The sequence below is a fragment of the Aquila chrysaetos genome, chromosome 3 (assembly GCF_900496995.4).
Source record: "Aquila chrysaetos chrysaetos chromosome 3, bAquChr1.4, whole genome shotgun sequence".
In the NCBI taxonomy this organism is placed as follows: domain Eukaryota; kingdom Metazoa; phylum Chordata; class Aves; order Accipitriformes; family Accipitridae; genus Aquila; species Aquila chrysaetos.
The window spans coordinates 32153610-32177628 of NC_044006.1; the positions used below are offsets into that span (position 1 = coordinate 32153610).

At 44.9% G+C, this 24019-nt stretch overlaps 1 protein-coding gene across 3 annotated transcripts; it reads right to left on the reverse strand.

Moving 5' to 3' along the window:
• Positions 1-304: 304 nt before the first annotated feature.
• GGCT (gamma-glutamylcyclotransferase) lies at positions 305-10827 on the reverse strand. 3 transcript variants are annotated; one of them, XM_041122573.1, is made up of 5 exons: positions 10651-10827; positions 7098-7243; positions 3757-3892; positions 3204-3274; positions 305-1767 (listed from the first exon to the last, which is right to left on the reverse strand). In XM_041122573.1, exons 1-5 carry the CDS (start codon positions 10762-10764, stop codon positions 1710-1712), a joined length of 525 nt encoding a protein of 174 aa, XP_040978507.1. In that variant the 5' UTR covers positions 10765-10827; the 3' UTR covers positions 305-1709. The 3 variants fall into 3 exon arrangements, with proteins under 3 accessions (XP_040978507.1, XP_029864095.1, XP_029864097.1); XM_030008237.2 differs by having other exon boundaries at positions 1680-1767; positions 3204-3299; XM_030008235.2 differs by lacking the exon at positions 3204-3274 and having other exon boundaries at positions 10651-10824.
• Positions 10828-24019: the final 13192 nt, after the last annotated feature.

Below are 24019 nucleotides of genomic sequence, written 5' to 3' on the forward strand. Positions count from 1 at the left end.
CTGTCAATTCCGCCGCCCCCGGAGGCTGTCAGGGTATTATTTTCTGTTTTCTTCTTGCAAGAGTAAAACAACCCATGTAAAAGTTCAAAAGCCCAAAGAAGCGTGGCGGTAAGGGTAAAGCAAAAGAAGTGGCGCTGATGTTGAGCGTGTTCATGCATAGTTTTGCCCTCCATCGTGAAATTATATCCATTATAAAACACAAATAGCCAATGGAAGTTCCAGTTACATTTCCACATCGCCAGCTTTTGCTTACACAAGCAACACTGATGCTCTTGAAGCATGCATTGAACAGACAGGGGAAAGGTTTGGTAATCACAGTTCTATTTACTCAGTTTCAGACCAGACATTGCTAATACAGAAGTACCATGTTCTACTGTAGTCACCGTGCCCAACTCTGGAAACAGGCATATGACATCAGGACAGCACCTATACATCCCTGGCAGAAGTTTACAGAAAAATTTTATGCAGAGCAGTCGTGGTAAGTTTGTTACTTTGTCATTGGTTTATCTAAGCAGTCACAGAGTGACACACACCCCTCTGCATGTCAAGAGAAAAAAAAATACACTGTACAGAAGATAAGCCAAAGTTCAGTTGTTTGACACCTTCCAGGTTGTCAATTTTTCCTTGTCCCCCACAAACTAACTACAAGGGTTGCCAAGTACCATGAAGATACATACTCTAAACCTTACAAGAGCTTCCAGTTTTGCAGGAGATTGTCAAAGCTGTAGAAAAAAAGAGGCCACATCTGTTCATCTGGAGTTTGATAGACAAACAAAATCAATAAACAAATGCGCCAGGACTCACAGGAGAACTTCCTGATTTCACTGGACATGAGACCAAGGCCTAGATAAGCAACAAGCCAGTCAAAAAGGTAGTTTAAAAAACTTTGGAATTATCTAACTCAAATGAATTCCTTAAAATCTGTTGGTTATACCCAACCAGTTCGCCTACTAGACATAGAAAGGATGAGGCCATTATGCTTTGAATGAGATCCTTTGCTGGATGTTGTCTTCAGGCCTGGGTTGCCTTTTGGACTAACGCTTAAAAACACGGAGACAGTTAAAAAAATATTACTTTTCTTTGTTAACTATGTAAACAGAAACAGGAACTCCATAGCTTCAGAGGTTGGGCTTTAAACCATTAAGAGAAGCAGTGGAGGAACAAGTTTAGTCTTGGTTTAGAGTTTTGAGTCTACTTTGCATCTAACAAATTTTTGAAATTCTTGATAATTGTGTATACAACATTTAAGAACAAAGGGCCTAATCCTGCAGCCCTTACTCCTCAGAAGGCAACAGATGCCAATACTCAAGATTGCCTTTTTCTTTTAAAAAGGTCAGTAAACAGGATACAAAGCACAAATTTGCGTGCAGCACTGTATGACAATTACAGAAAGATAATTTCTAAGTCTGCAAAAACTTCAGCATGTACTCAAGTTATACATACAAAGCAAAGAAGTTACCAATGTCAGTGTGTCTTCAGACTGCAAATTATGTCTAATGGCTTACTGTAGATGCACAGCAAACTCATCTTTTCTTGATAAATAAAGAAACTGCTGATCAGCACAGTGAGGAGAGGTATCTAAATCAAGGTGAATGGCCAAGCAAGTGCAGAGGTATTCTATGCAGAATTTATCTTCTTTGCTTTAATAGCAGCTTCAATCTCTTCCATGATTGCCACCGGCCCTGCATAGTTATTAGTTTCAATAGCTTCTAATTTCTTCTGATAGTCAGCTGGCAAGCAATTCTGTTTTGCACCCATGCAGATAACCTATAATCAAAAGGGAAAGAAAAAAAAAAAAAAAAGCCTTCAATAATAGTGTTAGGAAGGACAGACCCCTCCAAACATTCACTCGTACGGGAAGAACCACTTAAGGTAACAAGAGAATTAATCCCAAATAATGCTAGTTGTACCTAAAGTTAGCCAAAGACTTCTGGAAGACCACTGAAGACATTAATAGCGTCAACAAAATTACTCTGAAAAGGCTTGTAACTACCAAGGCATACCCCCAAGATTCTGAGACATTACTAACGTGCACAAGACTACAATTAAGCTGCTATTCAGTTATTTCATTCTTTCTTCCAGCAAGGACAAGAACTACTTTTTATCCCTTTAGCCAGCCTTAGTATCATATCTGAGTGAGAAGCAGCGTATATTATCGAAGTTATTTTTAAAACTAAGCTATTCAAATCCAAAGCATAACAGTGAGTACCTAGACAGGTTATAGGAGTAACAGAAACAGATACTTAGCTTAGTGAAAAAAGCACAGATTCCTTAGAATTTATTACTGCATCTTTTCTTCTACATACAAAATAAACTTAAGTATTGGTGCAAGAGAAAAGAAGTGACCATGAGAGGAAAAGAGGAGGCTGTAGGAGCCAAGACTTGAGAGAGACACCAGCAAATTCCGTATAGAAATGAATAGATAAATACACAGATTTTAAAAGCTGACACTATTGTAAATACTCTTTCATGCATTCAACAGCCAGGAAATTCAAGGATGAGGCATCTAGAAAGGATGAACTTTGCCACAGAAAGTACACAACAGTAGATGGATGTAGATCACTGTGTGCCAATGCAGTCACCTGTACTAAATTTTTAGCCCTCCTGCCTGGTTAACTTAAATAAAAGCTGGGGGCAGGGGGGAAGAAGAGAACTAACGACTGACCCTGATAACAGCAGGAGGGAATGTTTAGCTAGATAAAGTTGCCAAAATTGGAGGTCTGCTCTTACAGCATACTAGCGAGAGCTGACACAGAGTAGCAGACTACGTATTAACTCTGGGAAAAGCCCTGAAGATTTGTCTTGACAGGAAGAGGGTTGACAGAGAGGAGGTTTGTGGAGTAGCAGAGCCTGCTTTCTAAGCAAGCTTTCTCTTCAGAAGTCCTGCAGCAGCCAGCCTTAGCTACGCTCCTGGAAGCTGATTCACAGGATCGAGTTCCTCAGTTAAGAGAAGGCGGCACACTGGGGATTTAACAAGCTCAGGCCCTGTTTCTTTGCTTTCAGTAGAAAAAGCCAACATGTTACAGTGATGTCTATCTGCAATTGCTAAGAGCTGCACAATTCCAGACATGCAGTCATGCCACCCGAGGCTAGGCCCGCATCAGATCTCACAAGCTAAGCAGGTCAGGCCTGCTGCGTGACTGGATCATGTGTCTCTATAGTCAAGTGTGTTGCAGAACAGTGTTGAAACACTTCTGCCTCACCAGCCATCAAGTGGGAACCCTGCAGTGCTCTGCAATGTTGCTGGAAGTCCTGTGATGTACTGATGATGTATCTGGTAAAAGAAGGCAGGTGGACTCCTGTATTAAATGATAGCAAGATACTTCATAAGACAATAAGGATAATCCACGTCCTTGGGACTACAAACCAGGCGCTGTATTCTCCCCACAGAAGCTTCCCTCTGTCCTTTTAGTGGAGTACATTAATTTTTCAAACAGAGAATTGCTGCATATATGTAAACAACATCCTTCAGAAATCCTTGTGTCAGTCATAACTAATTCACGAGTTAAATAGAGGCTTCACGTAAGGCATAACTGAGCCAAAAAATAGAATTGGTTTAGTAGGCCTTTAAAAGCTAACAATCTTCTGCGAGCATCATTACAGTAGTACATTGCACAAGGATTAAGCTATACCTTTATGTTAGTTAGTCATGCCTTCCATCCACTCTAAATAAAGTACTTATTAAACAGGACAGAAGTACTGATTATATATTTCTGTTCATTCTCTCCAAAATTACAGTGATGCAACAACACCTACCCTTTTATACTGAGGAGAAGGGGGACCACAGACATAGTCCTTCATCTGGTAGCTTCGACAGGTCAGTACCTTTCCTGCTTGAGTGTGGACATTAACTTCTATTGGGACATAAATGCCATCTTCAACTCCCTCTTGCCTGTAAAGGACATGTATTCCTTTCATGCCAAATAACTGATGCATCTTTCAAACAAACCATGCAATTAAACATATGCATTTATTATAACAGAATTCAAGGCAGGACAGTGGTCTGCTCTGTTAACAGACTTAAAGAAAAACAAAGAAAGCAAAACATATTCCAGTACTTTGTACAAACTTGTTTCATATCCAAAAATAAGTTTCTAAAGCAGCAGCAGCATTCACTTTTATCATTTCAGCTCTGTAAGAAAGATGACTAGTGGTTAACTTGCAAAGTTAGAGAGAGAATACTCCTTGTGAATTAATTACTGTGCACGTCTGGTAATCTACAAGAGAAACACAACCAAGATTATCAGAATTAACGAGCCAGACACACATCATTCATTACCTTCCACTCAGATAATGAAACAATTACAAAGTTTTATCTTGCCCATTGTGTTACACTTGAATAAGGGGAAACTTACACAACTCTTGCAATGCACATTCCAATGAATACTCCCAGAGACCCTTTAATTTGCACAAGATGTGTACAGCAACAATGAGTTAGATCAGGGCAAAAAACATTTTGGCTTTTTTTATTAGCAAAATCATGCTATGCTGTCTTAGGAAAACAAAACCAAACTCAAAACCAAGGCTACTTCTTGTCTTTAACCATTAGCATTTAGCCACCAATAAGTCTGAAGAAATAGTAAGAAGTAAACGAGAAGGTTAAGCAATACGAGACAGACTTCATAGCACAATTAACTTTAGATGTGCTTTAGATATGAGTGATAACATGAGTTTTAATGCTGCTCGTCAAAATGTCATTTTGACAACTTATCTTTCTTTGAAAGAAAGATCATTTCAAGTTATTTAACATACATAACACGGGCCATGTTATGTGAGTAACTAGGTTAAGTGCAAGTAGAGACTGGAAGCTAACTGCAGATTCAAGACCAACAGACTGCAAAATAAGTCACATGGGTGTGTGAGAGCAAGAAAAATGTTAAGTTAAGTAATGTCCATAGCTAGGATATATGAGGAAAAGTCATTATTTAGTCTGTAACTTACAGATTTGTGAAGTACAGAGGACAAAAAAAAAAAAAAAATCTGACCACGAGACAGCACCAAAATGCATTTGAAGCCAAAAAGTTCAGCCATCTAGGCAAAAGATTCCCCTCCCTTATTTGTTTTCTATGTATTACGTTGTTTCACTAGTATTTCAACCAACAACACACAGCATCAGTTACACATTCCCTCCTCTGCTTCTGGATAACAAAGCACAGACTTCTTTATCCAGACTAGGGGAGGAAAAGTGGGGGGGGGGGGGGGGGGGTGGGACGGGGCAAATAGTGAAAATTTTTTTTTTTCCTTGATACATGGAAATTCCAGGAAATAACTTGGTTGAGAGCTTACAAATATATCTGCTTGTACACAGCCAAAGAATCCCAAGATCTTCTGCAGGAACACACACAAGCTCTTTCAAGTTGGTTAGTAGCAATCCTTAGAAGCACACTATTGACTATTGTTATAAAAGCCAAGAACACATCCTGTTTCCTTCCATTTGCAGTCCACCTTCATGGCATCAGTGAGGCAGCTGGGAAAAATCAATCTTTAATGCTAGTGTACATCCTGCAGGTTTTGGTGATGGTGTAGCACTCAAATCTCTAGCATCTTAGCCAGCATTAAAGTTTGTCAAAGAAATGCCAGGGATGTGCAATTCTATAGTATGTAAACAACACTTCTAGAAGTTAAAATACAAAATGCTGTCTCCATAGGGGAACACAGTGTTACTATCAAAGCAGATGCTGCCAGCCAGCATCTTTATACTTCTGAAGTTTTCGCTTTAGGGAAGCATGGTAAATCAGGAGACTTCAGTAAAGGTCAGCAGAAAGGGGACCAGGAGGTAAGTGCTAGTGTAAGCAACAGAGGGGAAACTGAGGAGATAATAAAGCAGGGACATGTGAAGCTCTCCCCAACCAGAAGCATACCAGCTAGATGCCCTCCTGCTTGGGACTAACACTCCCAACCAGGACTTGAGAGTGCTGAGAGTACCCTTTCCCATGATGTGCTAACAGAACTTGGGCAACAGTTTCTGTTGTGTTTCAGGTTCACTGTAGGCAATGAAAAGCAAGTTGGAACTTGCAAGTTTCATGGCCAAGGTTATAAGGACATGTCTACGCAGCACAGTGCAGCCATAACCAAAATTGCAACAGCACCAGAGGCAGGAGAACTGTGTTAATGTAATGCCTTCAGTGGGTTTAATATGCCCTTCTTCCTTAGCTCCACTAGCCCAGATTTCTACTGGAATTAATTGATAGTGATGAATTGCTTTAAACAAATGATCCTCGTGTACCAGAAGCACCATGCTGTGCAGGCACATCCTGAAAGCTGCAATAAACACGACACCGGCCAAAGTTTTGGAGATTAAGTTTAAGTCCTGCCTTAGACCCTGCAAGAAGCTATGCTACTCCTTGATTTGTTTAGCCAGGTGGTCCTCCAGACTTCAGCCTGGGAATGACTTGCTCAGGTTGACTTAAACTTGTCTTAATTATCAGGCACAGGCAGAACATTCTCCACCATGCATTGGAATGGTGCAGGCAGCCTCTCCCATTCGAAGGGAAAAATAAAGCCACCCCAGCTCCCTGCTTGGATCTACCTGAAGTTCACAAAAGTTTGAATCCTCAGAAGACATGCAAAATAACTTCCTCAAAATGTCCCTTTGCCTGTATTAAAGATTTCCTTTGCCTGTATTAAAGATTTCCTTCTCTTCTGCAATTCTTGTCCTCATCCCTTCCTTTTCCACTACAATTGGAGTCTACAGATGTATAGAGACAGAAACTGATGTCAATCTCAAAGGAAACTCTCCCTAAAGCAATGGGAAATGTGTCACAGGACAAATACAGAGTTTTGAGTAATTTAAGGGACAGGACACTGAGGACAGGGATTAAAAAAGAAAGGAGCTTGACCAATATATCAGGTCCAAATCAAGGTCCACACCTTACTAAATACCCCTAAGTAACTTTAGCTTGAACACAAAGCCATTTTAATCACAAATGTGTTAGAAGTCAATACATGTACTGTGAAGTGAAATTCACATATTAAAATCCAAAGCATCTTCTTGATTCCAACACCAAAGCTTCCACACAGCTCTTTACCAAAAATTAACTACAACTTTTCAATTGGCCTCTAAAATAGTAGAAGACAGCAAAAGTTAAGTCACCTACTTATCCAGTGAACTTAAATTGCTAGTGTTCATTTTCCACACTATTCCCCACACTTCGTCTCCAGGGCTCTCAACAATGGTAGCTGTACCTCCATGCCAGACAGAACTTGTCCTGCCTTGATGATGGCCAAACTCGAGCTTAAAATCCTGCAAATGAAACCAATGCAGAGAATCAATTTCCACTTCAGATAAGGGCTGTTGGCTATTCTTGACATGAGAGGGGCACCTAAAGGAAAGTGTACAAGTAATTGGCTGGAGCCACAGAAGGAAGAATGGACAGGCAGGATCTGATCCAGCTCCCATCTCATGAGGGGCTGAAGTCAGCCTTTTCCACCTCCCCAAGAGAAATGGCAACCTTGGGACAAAGGGAAGAGAGTTCTGGCAGAGAGCACTACTGATAAAAGTCTTGGTCTGTGGAGACCTGGATCAACATCCAAACCTCTTAGTAGTTTGGCCTAAACATTAGCTAACAATTTCTAGCCGTGAGAAGAAAGTGGAGGTAGCCCTTTTTCAAGAGTAGCACACATACCCAATTCTACAGTAAACACAGTAGTGCTGAAGAAATGTCAGCTTGACTTTTGTCCAGGTTGGCAGTTACAGGATTGCTGATGTGCTTCCCGTTAGACAATCTGAAGGGCCCTCGGCTGACATGTACCTTGAAGGAGGGAACTGACTACTACCGCCTTCTCATTCCTCAAAAGACATGCCTACCAGATGCCCATTCCTTTGCAGCTTTTGGTGCTGTTATAAGACTTAAATACTACCACGCAGGGTCCAGGAAGATAGTAAGGGTAAAGCCTACAAGATGGTGAGCTTTGGGTCTTGTCCTCATGTACCAATGCACACCGCCCAATACCATCCTGTGTATTTTCCAGTGTTTTGTGCCATCTCATCACTCAGCTGAAACATTCTTGGGTAATTTTAAGCCAAGGTGTATGCCTCCTTGAGTGAGCTTATTCAGGTTTTTGCAAGTTGAAATATTATTTTAGAAATCAAGTATCTCTTTTTCTTACAAGTAATATCAAATATTACTACATAGGCAAAAGAGAATAACAGGTTCTTGCATTTTTCTAGTATAATTTCCCGTCTGACTCCATACACTCAGTTTCCTCTCCTACTTGTTAGCCAATTTGTGGATCCTTCCCTAGCAGTAGAGAAGGGAAAGAAAAAAAATACCACTACCAAACTTTAAGGAAGACTACCTGCTTAACCACAACAACGAAGTCTGGCAAAAGCAAAAAGGATTAAAAACAACAACAAAAATAAAACCCAAACCTGTACAGCCCCACAACTTTGCTTATTTCTCATGATCACCCTCTTTAAGCTATAAGATAATTTTAATTTGAAATATAAGTGTGTGCATATTAATATTCACTTTTTGAGACTCATTACCTTCTTGTAACATGTCCTAACAGATATGGGGAAAAGGTTGCAAAAGTTGAGCAGTTGGAGGCTTACACACAGCACTGATCAGAACGCTAATTTTTTTTGTGTGTGTGTAAGTGATAATCAGCAGCCTGGCAAAGCCATACTGTTTACTCTGTCAATAGAGTCATCTTCTTTTCCCATAAATGTTCCCCATTAAACTAATTTTACTAGAAAACAGTGTACTTAGACACACTAGTCATCAACCATTCAACAAGCTGCTGCAAAATGGCTTTGCAATATTCGGGTCACTGGATTACTGTGCAAGGAGGACTCCGGACTAGACCCCGCCAGACAGTCAAGTCTGAGTAATATGCACGGAAGTAAATAGTCCAAGGAAAAACTCCTGTCGAGCCAAGTATGCTCACAGCAGTCTACTTAAAAAAAAAAAAAAAACAAAAAACCAAACGGACCAATTTTTATTTTATTCCTCCAGTTATATTTTCTTCAACCTGACCTGCACTGAATACCTGCAAGGAGGCGTATAAAACAGTCAGATACCACCCAAGAAGGTAAACGGAGACTGCACAGAAATAGCGCGGTTAGCTCCAGTTCTAGAAGCAGGAAACCCTACGTTACGCCACGCAGGCAACTGCAGCGGGCACTGCAGGGAAGAGGGAACAAACACACTAGATACTTTCTTGGGCCAAGAACTTGGTCTTTGGCCCTTCTAAGTACTAGTGTAATACCCCTTCTGTGCTTGTCATACATCCCATTTCTTACAGCTTTTGGCTGAAGATTAACAAAGCTTTAAAAGTAAAAACAGAGGGAAGCAAATTTAATACTTCACTTTAGCATCCAAAGTACTCTGTTTACAGGCTGTTCTTCCTTTTTTTAAAGGCGACTTAGTGGTACTACCTTAGAGCAATTAACAGAAATCAGCTCCGACCTTTGTGCCCTTCCTCACTCCCAAGATCAGCGACTTTCCAGCTCGAAGCAAGGGAGCGAAGCCACCCGGTGTTAGCAGGGAGCGCAGCAATCGGGCAAAGGCTGGCTAGAAAAGCTAGTGCCCGACTGCCAGCTCTTGAACAGCTAACCTGCAGCGTGGCAAGAGGCGCTTACTGTGTAACCTGAAAATCTACCCAAAACCTCGAGGAAAAGCTGAAGCATAGGGCTTGCTTTTATTCAAAGACAAGCGCACAAGACGACTGCTTTCCTGCTTGCCTCCAAGGTCTGATCCTGCAAGGTGCTGGGCTCTCGGCACGTGCAGCTCCTCAGTGGCATCTGTAAGCGCCTTGCACTTTACAGGAGCAGGCCTCAGTTGCCAGGCTGATAGTCCCAAGAGACACCAAGTACCTGACTATAGGGAGTTTATTAATGACAAGGTTTGGGGACTTCTTCATACACTCTAACGTAGATAATTTCCTGCCAGTTACCCCAAGAGAACCTTCAGGTCATCCTTAAGTGGTATCAATCAATGCTCCGCTCCTCCAAGGATCCTTCCAGTTGTACGGATCTGTACATCAACAGCTTAATGACCATGAGCTCCTAATTCCAAGTCTGCGTTAAAGTCGAGCTGATACACTAACGTGTAATAACCCCAGGCGGGGGGAGAACTGCCAGGGCGTAGGAAGGCGTCAGCTGCAGGCATGCGGTACCGGGTGAAAGCTTGCATCCCGCCCGGCACACAGCACGGGGAGGGCTTCTCACTCGTAACCAGCGTGGCAGAGGGGAAGGAGGAATTCTGATTTTTTAACAAAGCATCATCCTTTTAAAACTGCCAGAAACTTGTCCCATAAACCCAACCGAGCACCTGCTACTGGCATTTTCAGGTTCACAGCTTTCACTACTCTTCACGCGTGGGGTCTTGGCTGGCAGGCTGACGGACTCGGTTAGACCCAGTAAGACGAGACCCGCAGAGGAGGGATGACGCAAACACTCCTTTGGCGGAGGGCAGCAGCCACACGCGTCACGGCGCGCGCGCTGCGACGTTAAGGGCGACGGGACCCGCCCCCCGGACCGTGCTACGGCCGCCCCCGTTACCGGCCGGAGGGCTCGGGCGGCCTGCAGCAGCACCGGGCTCCGTGCAGCAGAGCCAGTGCCACGCGCGGCTCCACCAGGGCAAGCGGGCTTCCACCGGCCCCCGCTCCCCACCCGCGGCGGCCCCACGCCGCCCCCCCGCCACGCACCTGCAGGCGTGCCAGGGCGCAGAGCGCCGCCGAGGGGTTGCTCAGCAGCAGCCGCTCCCGCAGCAGGTTGCTGCCGTACGCGTAGTACAGGAAGCAGCCGCCGGCCGGCTCCATCGGCCCGCGCCCGGCCCGGCCCGGCCCCGCCGCCGCTTTAACGCCCCCCCTCCCGCCGGCGGCCGCCTGGGCGGGGCCTCCGAGCGGAGCCGCCCGCCATTGGCCGGCCGCCTGCGCGCCCGCGCCCCCACTTCGCTACTTCCGCCGCCAGGCGGCGGCGCTGTGGCGTGGGGGCGGTGGGGGACGCGGGCGGCGCGCGTCGCGCATGTCACGCGGGCTCGTGACGGGGAGCATGGCTCCCGCCCGTCCGTCCGCCCGCCCGTCTGTCCGGGCGGAGGGAAGCGGGCTGCCCCGCGGCCTGGGCACCGCGTGACGCGCAGCAAGCGCTTTCAAGGGTGCGTTAGCCGTGGCGGGGAGCGGGAGCGACGCCTGTTTCCGCGCGTCGGCCGCCTCCTGCGGGGCGTCCGCCGTGGGGAGGAGCGCGCTGTCAGCGAGCAGAGCCTGTAGCCCCTCGTACCGAACCGGGGGGCCGGTGCACCCCCCTGCTAATCGTTCAGGCCAGTGCGTTTTGCTTGCCAGCAACCTGGCCGCCTCCGAGGGAAACGTAAGCGGTGGCAAATTGTAAACGTATTCCAAAGCAGTGCGGCTTTCCCCAGCTGGGAGCGGTCAGAGCAGAGTGAGCTGGGAGCGTACGAGAGTCAAAGGCGAGAAGGTGCTGGCATGCAGGCAGGGGAACTGCAGACCCACGCACAGGGGCAGCTCCTCTCCTTCCCTGCGCAATGCTCGAATGAGACGGGAGGAGGCCTAATCGCTAGCTACCCCTAAGCAAAAGCTGCTGAAGGTATATATACATATATATTTATATACACATGTATAATGCAGCAAAACAGCCATGGAAGGCTGTAACTAACAATAGCGTAACAATTAATGGTGAGGCACCGTTCATTAGTGCTGTTATGGCAGCCCTTGGCCCGCGTCGGCTTCTTGAGCAGAGGCAGCTCGTGCAGGATTCGGCGCAGGGACCCTGGCAGCGCAGTGCCCGGCCTCTCTGGGCATTCCCTCGCCCACGAAATACAGAGGGGAAAGCAGCAAGCGGGTGAAGCAGCTCCTTCCCTTAGTGATGTGTGCAGCGCGCCATTTGGATCCCTGCTTTAGTTTTCCCAAGTCAGGTGTGGGCAAAGTCAGATTCATCATAAAACACATGAAGTGATAAACGTGGTTCTGATCCTTCCTGACTAGCAGTTTTCCATTTTTAGGGATTTTTTTCTTATGTAGGAATAAATATTTTAGGGTGAGAGGGAATGATCGTGTTCACCTGTTACGCAGGTCATAGGATTATATAGTGAGACTTCCTCACTCTCAACAACTAGTAGCTGAACATATCTTTTGAAAATCTGCTTCTGGTATATGCTTTTAGTCCCCTTTCCCTAAGGGAATGTGAACTCCACGAGAAGCGTCTCTTTTTCCTCTTTCAGCAGCTTCTGGACCGTTGGCTAATTTCAACCAGAAGGCAAGAGGTTTCAAAGATAACTAAGTTTCTGCTGGTCTCAAGAAAAGTGGCAGAGATGGCTGTGAGGTGGCGGGGATCCCACGGGAGAGGCTTCTGGAAGGGCCCCTAAAGTCCCAGGGAACAAACCTGCGAGAGGGCAGGTTTTCCAGGCATTGGCGTGTGCTGCGCTACCCGTTCGGGTTTGCTGTGAGCTGTCTCTTGTGAGCCAAGGTGGACATTTCTTTCTAAACAGAAAAATGTTATGTAGGAATTGTAGTGAAGCATGTAGTAATTGTTACTTTTTAATATCAAAACGACCTTCTAAAAAAACCCCAACCAGCCTTTCATAACACCTTTTAAATTGTTGAAACTTCTAACATTCTGCACAAAAATTGCCATTTTTTTCTCAACACTCAGAGTTTCAGCAACAATTGTGATGATTTTTCATTCCAAAAGCATGTGTATCTTGAACAAGGAGAAACAGTTTTCTCCTGAAACTTATGTCCTTTTTCATGCTATTCAAATCACAACTTAAATGTTACAAAGTCAGATGATTGATAAATGAGGAGACCGAGTCCCTAATCTCATGGCTGGGTTTGTGCATGTGAAAGGCTTCGTTAGCAAGGGCAGTTAGCAAAATTACAGTCAAATTCATGGAAGGACACTCAGGTTAAAACACTGCCACTTGCAATTTTAAGTATTTAATCCCTCAAAAAGGCATTTTCAAACTAAAGTCTGTTGAGGTTTCCTTTTTTTAATAGTCTATACTGAATACCAGGCCTATTCTGTGACCAAGGAGCAGTAGCCAGTATTTCCAGGAGCGTGGTTTTGGTGTGCATGGTATAAGTTGATCTTGCTTATTCTAGATATAGCATGATGCTAATTCAAATTCTGTTGAGGTAAAACCTAGATTTATGGTGTTTAGATTAATTTTTAATTGAACTGAGTCAATCAATTTGCACTTCTGAAGGCCATTTCTTTCCCAGAAAGGCCAAAGGCAATTTAGAAACAGCACATGGAGCCTCTCAACTATTCATGAGGGTGATAGACGTGAGAGTTGAATTGGAAGGGCTGACACTGCCAGTGTGGGTCAGTGTCACAGTAAGCTTTGGCCTCAAACTATCTAGAAAATATAAACTTCTACTCCCCAACAGCTTTTATTAAGCCCTTTTTTATTAAAGCCTTTATTAAAACTATAACTGATAGAGCACCCAAATGTGCACTGTGTGCTCTGAGCCAGCGGGCAGTGAGATGGCCAATATCTACCGCAGAGCACGGAACAGCTCATACAAATGAGGCCACCTGAGTCTGCAGAGCACGCAAAGCATACTTTAAAGAGGGAATGTTAACTCTGAAACCTACTGTCAGAAAAAAAAAAAAGGCTTTCATTGCTAAAAAGATGCAAAGGCCAGTGTTCATGCTCATTAGGAATCAGCCTCTGAATTGTCTGTAGCTTCTTACCATAGCACTGTGAGGTGGCACAGTTTAGATTGCTCTTTGTTTTCATACTCTCAGGCCTGAGATGGAAGAAGAATACTTCTGCCATGAGCCAGAAAAAGGACAGAAAGCCCTGGGTAGGTCTGCTGACCTACTTGCTCGCTGCAAGTATGACCCTTGGAGGGGCCCCAGCCTGAGTCTCCCTGGTGCCATCAGCACAACGTGGCCAGTCTGATGGCGAGGCAGCACGGGAGGGAAGTGAGTTTGGTCTGGAGGGAAAGCTTTGCAAGTCTTTCTGCTGACATACGTCCAAATCATGGCCAAATGGCTGTATGTGCATAGGAAAATGCACTATGGGCAGATCTTGCTTTGAAACCAAGTTTCCAATTGAAAAAAGAGGGAGGAGGATGGGAGGACCTTTCCTGTAGCAATTTGAGTAGAAACCTGCTGGGCTTTGGTGGTGCTACTACCTTTCACACTTCTGCTGGTTCATGACCTTTTCAGGTGAAAATTAACTCTCCTGGAGAGGAGGGTGTTAAATGAAACCCTGGGTTTTTTTGAAGTTAAATTAGTTCGGGAGTCTAAAGCTATCTCCAGAGCAGCTGACATGAGACCTGTGTTAACCTGTTTGAAGCCCCAAACAATTTGGAGGCATTGTTTCCCCTTGGATGTAACTACAAAACCTGCGCAGAGTAAGCAGTCAGGAGTATGCCTCCTGTTTGGGAGCTTCCCAAACATGGGGGAAAGCTCTGGATATCCACAGCTATTTGTGCATTGTCCGTGGAGGAGATCAACACGGTTATTTATGCAAAGAAAGCTGGAATTTATTTCCATCAGATTTTTATCCCTAGATGCAATATATTCCTGAGCATATCCTACTTAGGGTTTTTGGGGGGGGGGGGGGCAGGGAGGAAATTAGGAAAAAATAAGATATGGTGGGATAAGTTAAACCTACTGGAATGTCTGCCAGTCACTCAGTGTGCCTCCCCATCGCTCCCTCTCTGCCCCATGGTTATCACAGCATGAGCTTTAATTGATATTGAAGAAAAAAAAAAGAGCCTGGAGGAATAACAAGGGCAACTGATGCAAATGAACCATGTGTGCAGTCCTCCCTACAGCTTTTCTCTCCTCCTCGAGGAGCCTTAGTAGGCTGTGCTCTGCAATTAGTATTTCAATGAAATGATACCTTTTTTGCTGCTAGATGGTTACAGCTGGTGGTAGCTTCTTAATACAGTGTGCAAGGTCTGGGGGTCTGCAGAGATTTCATGTTCGTGCAAATGAATGCAAATGATTTTACAAGGTGTCATGATGTTGCTGTGCTTGTTCCTTCCCTATAAAACAGGGACCGCGATGTCCTGCAGAAACCCAGCCTCCTTCCCTGCCCTGCCTGACAGAATAGCCACTGACCCACAGGGCTCGTAACCCCACTGACCAGGAGGAATATCCATCGTTCATTTTGCAATTCTGTTTTTACATGTTTGCACAAATAGTATGTGCCATCATTTAGGAGACATGAACTATTAAAGTGGCTGTGTCTGTGCGTGTATCCACCTGCCTTTTTTTTTGTTCTGGCCAATGCCAAAGTGAGTTTTGGGCCCTTCCTGAGGCAGCCCGGGGCTCTCCCTGGCTGCTGCACACTCAGTGTGGTCCTGAGATGTCACTGCATGGTCAGTGCCATTTGGGGTGGAGGAAGGGGCAAAGGGAAAGGACAGCCATATGAATCCCCCCTCCAGATCAGATATGGGAAGGAGGAGGGTGTGTATCTATGTCTTGCTTTTAGGGTGTGTATCAACGCTTTGCTTTTGCTTGTACCTCCTGGAGCCCAGGTCTGTAGAGACAGACTGTGACGAGCTTCTTACTGCCTGAGCTCCTTCTAACTCTTGGAGGGACAAAATGTATGGGATCTATTTAAAAACAAATGCTAAAAATTTGGTGTGCATGAAATCTGGACCCAAGAAAAGTGGGAGAGAGCTTTTGCAAACAGATTCTGGTGCACACAGTCCTGGCATGCAGCTGGCTTTAGTCGCTTTGACTTGTGAGGGCATCTGCTCTGCTCGCAGACCTACAGGTACTTGCAGGTGTGACTTCAGCAACTGTTTTGAAACTCTTGCCAAATATTACATCAGTTTTCAAAGGAAGAATGCTGGGTTGTACTGCACAGGCTGTAGCTGGGCCCCAATTTTTTATCTTGTATATGAATGTACAGTGGGACCAACTTAATGTGGAATTTCTGCTCATCTTTGTGTAAGTGCATTCGAAATCTGGCTTCTTTCCTATGACCTAGAGTTTTACTTCCCTCATTGTAAAGCTCTTCTGAATGATAGCAATTCTCTAGTGATACAAAGCAAACAGTTACAGGAGATTTTGTCACAGTAGTTTCCCTCATTACTGAAATCTCTTAGTTTGCTGTGTCAAGAGGATTTTGTCAGTGTGATGTTTCTGTGGCCTGTTGTCTCAGGGTGCATTAGCATCTACCACCACAGAAGTGATTGCTCCTTTCAGAGGATCAGTTTGTCTTACTGGCCGCCTCTGGCAGGGACTGGTGTCTCACCAGACACTAAGCAGGTTGTCTCTCAAGGCTGTTGAGTACTTGAGAATTTTTTTTCCCCATGAAAGTTATGACTATTGAATGTAGACTGGCAGATGAAAGGGCTGTATCCTGCTGTCTTTAGGCAGCTCTGCTATTTAGTGTCCATTTTACAATTTATTTCTGATTTTTTATTATATTTAATATTTATTATTATTTACAGTTTAATGTTAATTTTCTTTCTTCCCATCCTTTTATCTTCTGCAGGCTGGGAGCGCTCTTGTTTTTTTCCTCCTTTTATTCTCTTTCAGCATGGGAAAACTATCAAATAAATTCAGTTCTGGATGGTATTTTCCAGTCCTGTATTAACCCTCTGGCTTCACATTTGAACCCTGCAGTGTATTTCGCACGAAGTAGGTTGGTACTTCTTTTGCACTGCCGTGTCTGTAACCATTTCTGTGCTACTAACTTTCAGCCTGCAGAAGACATCATGTAGCTCCAGCCACCATGCAGGAACATGCCTCGTTCTTTCCCAGAAGCAGCATCGTTGCCCTTCTTGAGCTCTGAAGGCAGCTATGGCATGGGAGGTGTTGGGGTGGAGAAAGGCAGTAGCATTTCCCTGTTTGCATGAGCAGTGCTAGAACTGTTGCAGAAGCGTGTGACATGGATGCCAAAACAGGCCCTGTTTGTACCGCTCCTCCTAGTTCTGAACAGACCTTGCAAAACATGGTACAAATCCACACTGAGTGATTCTGAGCAGAAATGCTGTAGTGATTACCGGTAAATTTAATTCAGTCTCTCCACTAGGCTGGTGGCCTGTGTGGATGTTTTTGTTGTGGAATGAAAGTGGCACTTTTTTTTCCCCTGTTTTAAACTCATTTTGGCATGACATAAGCTAAACCAGAAAAATCCCTGTGTGTCAGAAAAAGAGGTCAACCCTCAGCATTGCAGTGGTGTAACAGCAGTTTGAGCTCACACTGTGGTTTACCATTGCTCTGCTCTTCTGTGTAAGCAGACCTTTGAACCAGTGGCAAGACATGGTGCAGCTCAGCTGTATGGTACTTGGCTGTGGTTAGGGGATTGGCAGTGTTTTCCTCACTCCGGCCACATGATGCAAAACCAGGAGGGGAAGAGAGCAGGCTGAGGGCAAGCTCTGTATCTCGGGAGAAGATGGGGCAAGAATATTAATGCTCCTCTGCCACCTATGGGCACATCTCAAGGAGAAACAAGAAAGAGTAAATCCTTTGTCCCTCAAAGCTGTTTTTCTTTCCATCTTGCACTCCTATGTTGTTGTCTTTAAATGACCATATTCTTAGCACTTGTTCCCAGTGATGGAGGACTCTGCCTGCCATCTCTGTCCCCTCATTTACCTCTTTCTTCCACAGCCTCTGCCACTGCATCAGGGATACAACCCTTGGAGCAGGACAGGAGAAAAAAACTTGCCGGTGGGAAGGGTGCTGGCACTTCTTTGCTTTCTTCAGCAGATGAACCTTCCAGGATACATCCGAGATGCATCATGTACTATCACATTTTTGTTACCTTAAGGGTGTCTCAAGTAAAAAAGCCAGAGAAGCCATCCTCAGGCTATACCTGCAGATCCCACTCCTCATTGAAATTGACTGCACTGCTCACATAATGTCACCTTTTCTTTGGTTGCTGCCTGGGCTGGTGCAATGCCAAACAGGTGGATATCCCTCTCTTAGTGCAGTTACAGTGCTTGGGAAGGTAAGCCTGGCACATAGGAAAGCCAGCCCTGGTGGCTTTTGCTTTCTGGCAGTTGCTATATAATTGCTTCATCTTCGCCCTCATAATTTCTTTGCAGAACAACAGCTATGGAGAGCTGCATTTTGTTGCGTGCAGTCCCAGACTTTGTAGTCTGTTTTCCTAAGGAAGCGCAGCTCATGCTATCACATGGCGTGCCTATGCCACTGTGTGCGCTTCCTTCACTGCCCATCCTAGTGACTGTTGAACACACTGGGCAACTCCTACCAAGCCTGCAGAGAGGTATCAATCTCTGAGACTGTATGTTCCTGTGAAATTTAGGAAAGGGGGCAGCTGGGTAAAAAAAAAGTCTCAAATAGGAAAGGGCAGAAATTTGAGTACAGCTGCTTGTAGACAGCAAAGACCCTGCCCAGGAGAGAGTCAGTGGCCCACTTGCAGAAAAACTTCCAGTAGGAGTTCATGTTCGTCACAAGTAAGGGGACAGACAACCCCTCAGTCTCTGATCTCTAACGAAGCACTCACGCTCCAGCCATGCAAAAGTCACTCAGTGGCAAGATCTGAATTCAATGAAAACAGGCTGTCTCAGGTTCAGTGTTTTGTGTGGGCTTGTTTTTCTGTTCATCTCTCAGAAAGAGCCCTTCTGCACGCACCAAAAATTCAGCTCTCCAGACAAGTCAGTGATGTGAGGAGCACCCCTGGCAGAAGTTCTGCCTCAGAGCACATCTATTATTCACAGGGTTTGCAGAGTACAAGGAGTTACAGAAGTCGTGTCCTGCCAAGGCACAGAATGTCTCAGAGACAGAAGGAGAATAACAACATTTTCTTCAAAGGCACATGTGGCCCTAAGCATCTCTAGGGATGCACATTTGGTAGCTGATTGGAAACAGGCTTATTTTATCTCTGCCTGCATAGGAAGCCCTGATTTGGGTTGGTTTTTTTTTTAAGCAGTCAGGAAAAAAATAATACATGTTTTCAGCAAGCTAGGACAGGTGCTCATTCCTTCCTTCCCACTCACAGGAGTGTAATGATTGGGTAGGGAGGCTCGTGCAGCGGGTGTGCTGCAATGACAGATTGTGAATTGGTGCTACTTGCATGACAAGGGGTATTGAAAAATAGTGAGTTACAGGAATAATTGCAGCCAGCAGTTGTCACTGATCTAGTTAATCAGGACTGCTTTATACAAAGTGCTCCCCCGTCATTTCCATTGTATCGAGCATTCAAAAAAAAAGTAACAAAAAAATCAGTTCGAGGGGGATGTGTCCAGCAGATGCCACTCTCGCTCCACAGGGAATACGGGGCAGCTGTAAGGCTGGGCATAGTTTGCAGGAAAAGCCAAAACGTACATAACTCATTTTGTCCATCTCTGGATTTTCCTACATGCTATAGCTGGGACAGCAGCCTCTCCCCACTCTCCAGTAAGGGGGACGCTGGAAAACGCCCGGCGCTGGAAAAGCATGGGTACCACTCACCCTCTCTAAGTTTCAGCTTGCCAGAGGCATTTTTGTGGAGGGAGGAATATAGATGGAATGCTGCTGGCTGGGAAGTCTGTGGCCTCTTTCACCATCTCCTTGTTCTGCTGTACATGGGAAAAGTAGGTTCTTCCTCCAGCCCACGTCTCCTCCAGGAGGGATGAACACTTTATGGTGTTATTTAGCACTTAACAGGGATTTTGTAGTTGCTTTAAGCGCAATAATTACCCTTTCAGTTTTGGCCATGGAATTCAAGACTAAGGTTTCCACAATGTAGCCTCCCTGGTTTTGCTCATCTTCTGGGCACGGTTTTCTGTGTCGTAGGGAGCAGGGTCCTGTCATTTCCTGGTCCTCATGTTCACTTGTGAATGAAATCAATCCCTTTGGGAGCCACAGCCACTGCCAGACTCGCTGGGACTCCAAGTACACTTCGGTTTTCATGGAGAGAAGCAGGCTTTCCTACCTGCTTGGCACCACGAGAGTTGCCCTGAAGGCTGACTGCTGTTACCAGTGGCCCCATGGGACAGCTTGTATTGGGATGCCATAACGGCTCTCATATTTCAAGACAAAGGAGGTGGGAAGGCACAATCTGCACTTCTGCTCTTGTTTTTCTGGTCTTGGTGATGTGGGCTGATGTTTGAGTGCAGCAGTGTTTGAGAAGCAAAGGGCTTCTAGACCTCTTAGGTTCAGGTGGGTACCATGTGTACTTCTCACATGACCCTAAAGCACATCAATAAGCTCAATTTTTCCTCTGCTGGTGCTTGCCTTGCTTTCCCATTCCACAACCTTCCATTCTGTCCTGCCCTTAAATGACTCATCAGACTTGGCTTTTGTTGTAGCCTGTAACATCTCGCTTAAGTTCTCTAATCAGATCTCTTTCCATTTGGGTTCCCCATGGACTAAACAAACCTGACATTGTCAGCCTCTGCTTCAGTTGAAGGCCCTTCTTGTCTACTGGTTTATCCTTTATGCTGTTTACCTTTTCTTTTCCTAGATCATGAATAAAGATGTTAAATACAAGGTCACTGGGGGCTGCTGATTTCCAAACCCTGGAGCTAGTGATGTTTCAAGACCAATTCCATTATGTGATTATCTTTCACTTACTGGGTTTTCTCAGGAAAATAATTTGTCACAGAACAGCAGGCTCTAGCTTCCTGTAACCCTCTTAAATCAATCCCATCATATCACAGAAGCCTTATTTTAATATCTTCCATTGTAATTGTTTAATTGTTTGCTTGAAGAGGCCTTCCTGGTGTATTTAGTAGCAATCAGTTTTTTTCAACAGATTACCATTTTAAAACACAAGAGCTCCCCCCCCCCCCCCCCCCCCCAACAAAGAAACCCCCAAACAAATCCAGATTTCCTGGAAAAATTATGAACTGAAAAATGTGTTGAAAAATGTCAGCCTTGCATTGATGCTGGCCAGCTCTTTGGGATTCTTCAAGTGGTGAGTGAGGTACCTCATATAGGACTGATAGGGATTTACGATGTTTGACAGGGTAGAGAGTGGGGAATGCAACACCCTTATTTGAATGTAAGGTGGTTAACCCCATGGAGACTTTGGCAAGGTTATTTTCATGCTCCTGTTCTGATGTGCTCCCTGGAGGAAAGTGGATCAGCTGATCTGCAGAACCAAATTTAATCAGCTGTCTTACGTTTTACATGTGTGAACCTATGCTTCTGTTAGGACAGGGTGATGTGTTTGTTAAGTTCAAATTTGTATTTCCTGGGCAAAAAGAAGCATAGTCTCAAGAAGTCCAAGTCACTGGCTTGGGATCCTGCTTCACACCTGATGTGAAGGATTCATGTCAGCTTGGGGGAGAAGCAAATATGTTGTGCCCTTGCAAACAATGTCAAACTGCAGCTGTTTGTACAAGGATGAGAAGTTCCTGCTATTTCTAAAATAGCTGTATTTTGTTGGGTTTGGAGGCAGCTGTTTACCTGCACATCTGTGCCAGTGATAAGGACTTTATCCTGGCTCCGGCAGGTTTTGGTTAGCTAGAACATTTCGCTCTTCAGTAAACATTTTCTTTTTTCGTATCTAGTGTCAAAATCCTTCCACAGACCAGCCTAGTTTCAGGCATGTTTCAGTATGGAGAACAGTAATCTATAGATTTGTCTGCACCTGCAGACAGCCCTGCCTGTTCTGCAGAACAAGTTCTTCCTGCAGTGATAAACACATCAGGGAGTTTAAAATGCAAAGCTATTGCTAGAATAATCACAACAGCAGATCAAAATTTACACCTGGTTTTCCCCATTTCCCTCCTTTGTTGATAGAAGTGTGCTTGTGCAAACGAGAAAGAAAAGATGTCTTTTTGGTTTTTTGCACCTCTAGTCCAGGTTGCCTCCTTGGAAAGGCTCTTTGCCCATTTCTCAATCAGGAACCAGGTGATCTTCTATAGCATCAGCCTTGGATCTCCTGCTCCTTTATAGGCTTCTGATCTCGTCTTCCAACCCTGCTCCATGCGCTAACAAGTTGGGTGAGCCAACCCTGGTATGTGCCATCAGCATGTTGTTTTTTCACACGGTGTGGTGAAAGAAAGGCAGTAGTGGAGAGAACTGCTAATGGCCTGGCTGTCTCAGGGCTGGGGGAAATGCAGTATGCCATCACTAGAAAGACACAGCTGGGGTGTTCTTTCTAGTTCTTATGTTGTATGAAGGTAATACATGGTTGTCAAAAGTATCTTTTTTGTCTGGGCAAAAATCCAGCGGGGATCACATCACGGGGAAAAAACTGTGACTGTAACTCCAGAAAGGACCAACAAGCACTGTCTGCAAAAAAATAAAATAAAACCTGATGCATTTAAATGACCAGCTGTGCATCCAATGATGCCTTGGTCTACCTAGTTGAATGCCTTTCCTAAAGCAGAGCTTTCCCTCAAACTATTCTGAATTAACCGCAGTCATTGTCCTTTGCTCTCTTGAGGGCTACACCTATTCCTAGAGCTAATTTAAATTAGCTGTCCCAACTAATTAAAGCATCTTAATTAATGGAAAAATACTGAGTCTTTATCAGGCACTCCTTGGCTAGTACACAGACTAAGATACCACAGCTGAGCAAGAGAGAGATATTTTCTCTTATGCTTTAAATAGCTTGCTAATATGTAAATGTGGTTATAACCTAACTCTTATCAGAATGAAGTTGTTTTCCCCCAGCTGTAACCCAAGTCTGGATTGTCACTCCATTTCCACTCAAACTCCCACTGAAGGCAGAGTGGTGTTACCTGAGGAAAGGCTGTTTTTGTGTGGGATGGCTTGCGGAGGAAGCACAAGCCGGGATATAAGCAGGGGAGAGTGTGAAAGCGGTATTACTCACTTCCCCGTGAGAGGAGCGAGAGGGTGACGCACTGGAAGCGGCTGGCATCCTCCCCTCTGCCCTCCCAGCCCTGCGGTCATCAGCTGGGTCAAAGATGGCAAGGAGGAGAAGAGGGGCAAGCCGTGGTCCTCCCCTGCTTGGATGCCTGCTCCAGGCACAGGGTGTGAAGGCCAGCGGTGCCACCCAAATAATCCCATGTGAGCCTGCAGTTGCATGGGCCAGGCAGTTGAAGCCACCAGCTGACTTTACACCAGGACTTGCGTACTTGCCTCCTCGTGGAGCCAATATTCTTGTCTTGCTGTTTCCTGATTCACCAGCTGAACAGGAGAATTTTATCTGGTCACTGAGCTTCCTTCTATTCAGGTTTCCTGCGGGTTTCTCTGTTCCTGAACATCTGGTGCTTGCTGCTTCTCTGCTGCCCAGCGACATCTGGCTCCCAACAGAAGTGGCCTGAGCAGCGCTGGATACAAACATCGGAGCCCCCAGGAGCTCCCTCTGACCACCGAGAGCAAAAAAGAAAAGTATTTTGTAAGCACTCACCAGCCTGACAAGTACAATGGTACGGTTTTTAGAGGGCACATTAAAACAAGCAAAGTAATTACTCCAGTTTAATTAGCTCGGAATTTAATCACCCTTGCAATTGAGGAAAAAGACCAGAGTCTGTCTGTTTCTAATTCAAGCAGTACAAAATTTTCCAGTGCCTGTCCTGGAACACCAAATAGGTGAATCTATGTACCTTTTATCTCTCAAACAAGGGACCCAACCATCCTTTTAATTCCCCATTCCATCAGTGATTGTAGTGATCCAGTGGATCATTTAAAGCAATTAGTACTAAACAAGAGTGATCGTGAAGCCCCCTGAGTCCTAGTTTGTGCAATACTTTCTCCAGCACTCATTTTTTTCTGCCGCCACAGATAAAGTGTTCTTGACTGATCAGGACAGGAGAATCCCATTTTTGCTGCTGCAGTGTTTGCAGGAGAGTGCCCTGATCCATTCTGGTTTAGAGAGGTAGAGGGATGAGAAACGTTCCCCTTGTAAAGAACACTTTGCTGTGCAAACACCATTCCAGATCAATAATTTTTGGTCCGTGAAATCAACAAAGCAGATAATTTCTTCCATTATTCTTCAAGTTGTTGTGAGCTTCTTTATGCCTGACTCAGACCAGATCCCTCTCTTCCAGTTTGCCTTCCTTTTTTTTTCCTATATTGGCTTTTGCTAGGACTGGGAAATTATCTGATAGCCAGCAGGTGCCCCACTCAGGTGCATTAGGAAAGGAGAGTAAGGAATTTTCTGAATGGCTGAACACATTGTGTTTTGAAGTGTTAGACACAAGGCTGTGGAAGGTAGGAGCACAA